General features: G+C 46.6%; 2 protein-coding genes across 2 annotated transcripts in view; both read right to left on the bottom strand.

Moving 5' to 3' along the window:
* LOC310817050 (glutamate receptor ionotropic, NMDA 2C-like) overlaps window positions 1-1,238 on the bottom strand; it is a gene marked incomplete at both ends in the record, with an annotated part of 26,691 nt that extends 25,453 nt beyond the window's left edge. The window contains 2 exons of the mRNA XM_083687460.1: window positions 643-741; window positions 879-1,238. Coding sequence (XP_083543586.1) covers window positions 643-741; window positions 879-1,238 — 459 coding nt within the window. The remainder of the gene's footprint in view (window positions 1-642; window positions 742-878) is intronic.
* The window catches only part of bicral (BICRA like chromatin remodeling complex associated protein), a 253,681-nt gene that overhangs the window by 199,024 nt on the left and 47,157 nt on the right, over window positions 1-7,500 (bottom strand).

The raw sequence follows: 7,500 nt of genomic DNA, 5'->3' as shown, positions 1-7,500 counted from the left end.
AGGGGCAGAAGAGACTACCATACCTATTACAGCACCGGCACGGATCTGAGAGCGTCAATCACCTTTTACTTTCCAACTAAACAGTCCTATGCTCTCCGTCTCAACACATCAAGGAGATAAGGCATGAGATGATCACATGACAACCCGGCTCTTCACATCTATAGAGGGATGATTGATTTAGGAACAGATCGCTCGGAGCATTCCTCTGCTCTGCCTGTTTTTTTTCGCAGAGTGATTTCCTCTGAAGGTTTCCCAGCAGAGAAATACTTACCTTCCCAGCCGGGGATTAGCTGTTAGGGGTCGATGGAGACAGACAGACAGACATATTTATTGCTTCTGTGTCTATCTGCATTCATCATATGTAGCGTATCTGCCTGTATCTTATCTTCGATAGATTGTGGCGTTACATTGTGGTCAGTGGTAGTGTTAGGTACTTTATACGCCACTGGTTTAACCGCTGTATGACCGTGGTGGAGCTTCCACTGATGTAGAGGTTGGTTTTATTGTTGTGAGGGTTTGGGGTTGGGATTGGGGTTGGGGTTGGGGTTGGGGTTAAGGTTGGGGTTAGGGTTGGGATTAGGGTTGGGATTAGGGTTAGGGTTGGGATTAGGGTTAGGGATAGAGTTAGGGTGTTGAACATACCTTGTGTGGTATGACGACAGCGGAGCCCCCACTGATGCCCACGATGGGCAAGGCCGTCTGGGTGGAGAGGAAGTCCAGTATCTGTGCCACCTCTGCCATCTAACAGGAGACACACATCTGATCACATCGCTGCTGGCAGTCATAGAAGAGCCACACAGGTACAATGTGTGTGTGTGTGTTTTGTGTGTGTGCGTGCATGCGTACATGCGTACATGCGTGCATGCGAGCGTGCTCACCTGAGCCCCTGCTCCCTGGCCCGCATCGTCCTCAAACACCACGCCATGCAGCAAGTCCGTTTCCATGGTTTCACACAGGCGCGTGAGCAGGGCCCGGGGGTTGGTGTCGTTGACGAACACGGTCACCGGGTTGACCTCCACGGGCAGGTCGGCGAAGTTCTCCCTGCTCAGGCGACCTCTGACCTCACCCTGGTAGGCGGAGCCGCTGAACACCACAGCCACATTGATGGAGGGATGGATGGTCAGGGGGCGGGCCAGGAGGGGAAGAGGGGATGAGAGGAGGAGGAGGAGGAGGAGGTGGAAGAGGAGGAGGAGAGGTGGCCGTGGAGAGGAAGGAGGCTGTCCTCGAGGAACAGCCATGTCAGCACCTTACTGCCTGGAAAGAGGGAGATGAAAGTCGGAGAGGAGAGGAGAGGAGAGGAGAGGAGAGGAGAGGAGGGGAGAGGAGGAGAGAGGAGGGGAGAGTAGAGGAGAGGAGAGGAGAGGAGAGGAGAGGAGGAGAGAGGAGGGGAGAGTAGAGGAGGGGAGAGGAGAGGAGAGGAGGGGGAGGAGAGGAGAGGAGAGGGGAGGGGAGGGGAGGGGAGCAGAGGAAAGGAGAGGGAGAGAGAGGAGAAGAGAAGAGGAGAGGAGATGAGATGAGAACAGAGGAGAGGAAAGGGAGAAGAGGAGAGGAGCGTTGAGAGAGAGAAGGGAGGGGGAGACAGAAATAACCAGTCAGACATGCAAGCAGCTTTTCTCATTTTTTCAGATTTCTGACATAATACCACATAATCCCCTTGTCCAGTTTATTTTTTTGTTGTTCTGGTTGTTCTCATTATCTCTTTTTCTCCATTCTTCTTTCTCTCCTTCTTTGTTTCTTTGTTTCTTTCTCTCTCTCACCCAGCTGACCATTTAGAAATAGAAGAGCTGTCCTGTCTGCCGTAGCTGGAGATGTGGTGGTGGGACTCAGCCTCACCACTGACTGCGTGCTGCCTCAGCCTCACCACTGACACACTGCGAGCAGACACAGGTTTGTGTGTGTGTGTGTGTGTGTGTGTGTGTATGTGTGTGTGTGTGTGCGTGCGTGCGTGTGTGTGTGTGTGTGTGTGTGTGTGTGTGTGTCTCTGTGAGTGTAATCCTCTCTAATCCCCACTCCTCTGTGTCATGACTGTAATCACCTCTTCATCTTCTCACCCCCTCTGAATCCATGACACACACTCACTCTCTCTCTCTCACACACACACACACACACAGCTGTGTGTATCTACTGTAGCAGACACCAGACCTCGACCCTCATCAGGAGGTTTAAGCTACATTAGTCTCTCTGCACAGGAGTTCATCACCCAGACTCACTCTGTCAGTACATTCAGTCAGTATATGAAGTCCACTCTAATCACATTCCATACTCAATACATGCTTCTAACTTTTCATCATTAGGAAGCCGGCTCTTTTAAAAAAAGACCCACATTAGTCATTTTGCCATTTTTTTTGCTGACTCACGACATCGTGGTTCTGCACAATGTTTTTGCGCAATGATTCCGAAGTCCGAAAATTGCCATTTAGGTCAAAGTATGTGTATTTTGGGCGATGCTTTTTGTTTTTCTTTCGTTTTAGAGCTCTGAAGTGTGACGTGGCCTAGCCTGTTTCGCACGGCCTTCAGCTGCCTTTTTACGACTGAGTCAAACAACCTTTCGACATCTTTGTGAGAAGGGCTCCTAGCTATATCTGCCGTTGTTTTACCGACGTCACTTTCCCCTAACGTCACCACTCAGCGCTTCTGTTCTTTAACCGCGACTTTAAGTTCTTTTTATGCTCATTGCACATTGTTTTTACCAAGTAATTGGTATGTTTCATCTTGTGCTGTGTCTTGTATGTCTGTGAAACGTTGTGTATGCTGCCTTCTTGGCCAGGCGTCACTTGAAGAAGAGATGAAGATCTCAATGTTCATTTTGGTTGAATAAAAGATCGATAAAAAAAACGTAATAAAAAAGAAAAAAAAGTAATACTCAATATTTCTTGATTAATATTAAAAATGTTGACCATTGAATACAAGCTATTCATAAAGCCATTCGTGGGTTCATGCTTATCCTTGAGCATTCACAGCCGGTGGGATCTGACAATAGACATACTGCAGGCAAATTTGCACAAATGGAAAAAGACATTTGATGACAGTTTCTCTGCATCCTCTTAATCATCCTTCATTTGCACTCTAAACATCCTCTGCTCCAGCTCTGGGCCTTAGACCTACTCCAGCTCTGGGCCTTAGACCTACTCCAGCTCTGGGCCTTAGACCTACTCCAGCTCTGGGCCTTAGACCTACTCCAGCTCTGGGCCTTAGACCTACTCCAGCTCTGGGCCTTAGACCTACTCCAGCTCTGGGCGTTAGACCTACTCCAGCTCTGGGCCTTAGACCTACTCCAGCTCTGCTTGACAACAGAGAGAGGAGAGATCTGAGGTGTGGTGATTATGAACGTGTCTCTGATGACCACAGATCAGACAGAGACTAACACTACAGAGACACATCAATATCCACATCTTACAGAGGAACCTTTTAGCCTCCATAAAGGCCACCTACAGATCAACCCACACACCAAAGGGCTGCATTTAACATCCAAAATGTGTGTGTGTGTGTTTGTGTGTGTGTTTGTGTGTGTGTGTGTGTGTGTGTGTGTGTGTGTGTGTGTGTGTGTGTGTATGTGTGTGTGTGTTTGTGTGTGTAATTGTGTGTGTAATTGTGTGTGTGTGGAGAGGGAGAGGGAGAGAGAGAGAGAGAGAAAGAGACAGAAAAGCGAGACAGGTGGTGGGCAATGGTAGCAGATGTAGTCTCATCCTAATTTGAAAAAGACATTAACCTCAAACACTTTTGTAGACATGCGATCTGTTTCTGCAAACTATTTTTGTCTCTGGATTACTAGTCAAATCCAGAGACCAAAATACACATCTAAGAGAGAGTGGGAAACGGTAGAAGGAGGTGGAGGAGTGTCTGTGTGTGTGTGGGGGGGGGGGGGTTGATAGAGATAAAGTGGGACAGAAAGAGATAGACAGTGTCTCAGACATGGAGGAAGAGAACAGACAAAAAAAGAATGGGTTCATAGTCTGCATTGTTGGGTGAGTAGAATAGATAATTAAAGAGCAGAGAAGCTGGTGTGGAGTTGACACTCTCTGGGAAAGTTTAATAGACCCTCAGATAAGCAGTGTGTGTGTGTGTGTGTGTGTGTGTGTGTGTGTGTGTGTCTGTGCGTGCGTGCGTGCGTGCGTGCGTGCGTGCGTGCGTGCGTGCGTGAGTGTGTGTGTGTGTGTGTGCATGCCTGCATGTATGTGTGTGCCAGTGGAGGCTCCACAGAGGAGGAAGGGGAGAACTCTGCTCTGTGATTTCAGAAAAAAAGAAAAATTGTGAAACATTTAAAAAGTTATCAGTTTAAGATAAAACTATTACTAAATACATTCACGTCACTTAAAACACACTGTTTTGCAAAGAAAGTCTAGAGTAGTCTCAACAGCACCCTCTAGGGTAGCACCATGGTGTAGCCAGAGGACAGCTGGTTTCCGTCCTCCTCTGGCTACATTGACTTCAACACAGGTTGTTCTCAACCCGTTCCATGGACTAACACAGTAATTATAACGACTTCCGGAGGACATCCTGCAACCTATCAGAGCTCTTGCAGTATAAACTGACATCCAAACAAAGGATCAGAGAATTAATCTGTCAGCATAAGTTATAGCTAGCACTGCTAGTGCACAAAGTGTGGTGAGTAGTTGGCTCGAAGAGAGAGAAAGATAAAAAAATAAATAAAAAAAATTCTTAAAAAAATAAAGGAGAAGGAGCAGAAAGAAAGATAGAGAGAGAGAGAGGGCAAGCTATATTTTCATTTTATTTGAATTTTTTCATTTCTGACTTTACCTTTCCCTAAATTTAGCCTACTCAACAACTTGACTCAAACAGAGAGGAATGCTTTTTATGTTAGCTAGCTAGCTACTGCAACTACTCCTAATCAAGTTAAGCTGTCAGTTTTATAAATGTATTGCCACCGTGGCCCACTGGTGTAACTGCTAAACGGCTTGTTGCTTTCCGTGATTGTAAACATGGATTGGAATTGTAGGTTACACACGTCAGTTCTGGTTTCTTAAGTATCACTATATGGTGACAACGCAGGCTGTGCAGCGGTTATAGCAGTTATGGTGTGAAGATTTGGTCACAGATTGTGTGGATGCAAAGACATTATACAACAAACAAAGTGATGCTGTATGTGATGCTGTATGCTATGAAAGTGAACTCTGTGTGCGGGTGATCAAATCAGCAAGGCAGTATTGAAGGTGTCACTGTCACCTTGATTACTCCAATGTAACTCTCCTACTGTGCATCTGTGTTATAAACTTTCATTTGTAGACTAGGTTGTAGCAGCCTCATGATGGGTAGAGGGTGGGCATATTTGAGTATCATGCCCAGGATAGGGTCATGACCTAGATGTTACATTGAGCTGGGTGAATAGAATATGAATGACATGTCATCCAATATGCTGTAATAGAAATAAGGCCATGCTCATAAAAAATAAATAAATAAAAAAAGTCATCCTGCCTAATCTTGAAACTGGTGTAGGCATGTGTGTATGTGTAGCCAATTTAGTAGCAATATAAGAGAGTAGGATTACCAAGAACAGAATCTGGATCAATAAAAGATTTGAAAGATTTGCAGAATAAAAGAATAGAGTTAGTCTTTAACGTATGGAGCCCAGCTTTACCAGCGACCACACGAATACCATCTGGTTACAAATGATAAACCCATCATGGAAATTAATGTCATTTTTAAATCAATTAAGTTAGAGCACTATTCCAACTGATGTTCACACACACACACACACACACACACACACACACACACGCATGCACGCACGCACGCACGCACACACACACACACACACACACACACACACACACACACACACACACACACACACACACACACACACACACACACACATACACATACACATACACAGATGCTGTACAGGAAGTGTACATCTGTACCTATCATGTCCATGCGCTGTGTTAAAATGGGATTTCCATCGTCATGGAGATGGGTCCAGATGGCGGGAGGCTCTGTAATGACGGATAAAGAGTCACCTCCCTCATGGGGACCTGAGGTGGGGCTCTACCTGCGTCACCACACCTCACAGTTACACACACACACACACACACACACACACACACACACACACACACACACAAACACACACACACACATACACACACACCTCACACACTTCACACACACACACACACACACACATACCTCACACATGCACACACACGCACGCACGCACGCACGCACACACGCACACACGCACACACACAAATCCAACCGGATCATCGGAATCCTACCATATGCACGGCCCTTTGGCTCAATTCAACATTTGGCCATGTAAATCTATTCAGGTTTGAATCTATTCAGATTTTAAGCATCACTATGGCATATTTCTTAATCGTCCTCAAGAGGGTGGGAGAGGAGAGGGTCCAGCACTGGACAGCCATGGGATTCAGAACCCGTAGTTGGGTCAGTGGGTTCAGCACCACGGACAGTGACGAGTGGTAACAGAGCCAATAGGTAAAGCAGGGTCATTACTTGCCACTAAACCACGACTTGGCCAGGCCTGAACAGGGCAGTGGAGTAGCCAAGGAGGACGTCTCATCTCCATCCAAGATCTGAACTCTTCACTGTAAAACCCTTTCTCCCCCGCTTCTCCTTTGCTCCATCCCTCCATTTCCCTAAATCCCTCCTGCCCTCTTCTCTTCCTTCCCTCCTTTCCTCTCACAAGGTGGATTCCTCAACAACGAAGGGTGATTTATGAGACCTCTTTAGTGCTGAACGCACACACACACACACACACACACACACACACGCTACTACCACCCCCCCTTCCACAAACACACACACACACACACACACACACACACACACACACACATTGTAATATTGTAATATAAACATTGTAATATACCTCATACATATATACAGTACACACTGCCCAGTTTGTTGTAAAAAATATAGAAAAATACATATTACATTATTGCTCGCATTCATGGTATCATCATCATTCATCATACAATAATCACACCCTCTTCTCACAGTAATACAGTTGAGCAGCCCATACAGTGGGACTCTCCATGGAGCCACATTCTCACTCACAGCATCAGAGTCCATTTCCATTTTATAGTCAATGGTTACAGACCTACGTAGTAGCTGTGGTGAGTACCGCATGGTGGGGCCATTCAATGCCCTGCTCCATCAGTCCCCCCTACAGCCTCTGCTCTAATCTAAACCTTGGTTATCACACCCAATCTGCTCCCACACCTGCTTACCACTAACACACACACACACACACACACACACACACACACACACACACACACACACACACACACACACACACACCTCCCACACCTGCTTACCACTAACACACACACACACACACACACACACACACACACACACACACCTCCCACACCTGCTTACCACTGACACACACACACACAAACACACACACATGCACACACACACACACACCTCCGCACACGCACATGCACACAGATACACACACACACACACACACACACACACACACACACCTCGCATGCACACACACAC

Source organism: Argentina silus, assembly GCF_951799395.1.
Source record: "Argentina silus genome assembly, chromosome: 16".
Classification (NCBI taxonomy): Eukaryota; Metazoa; Chordata; class Actinopteri; order Argentiniformes; family Argentinidae; genus Argentina; species Argentina silus.
The sequence above is the reverse complement of the archived record's forward strand: the minus strand, read 5'-3'. Positions and strand labels throughout refer to the sequence as shown.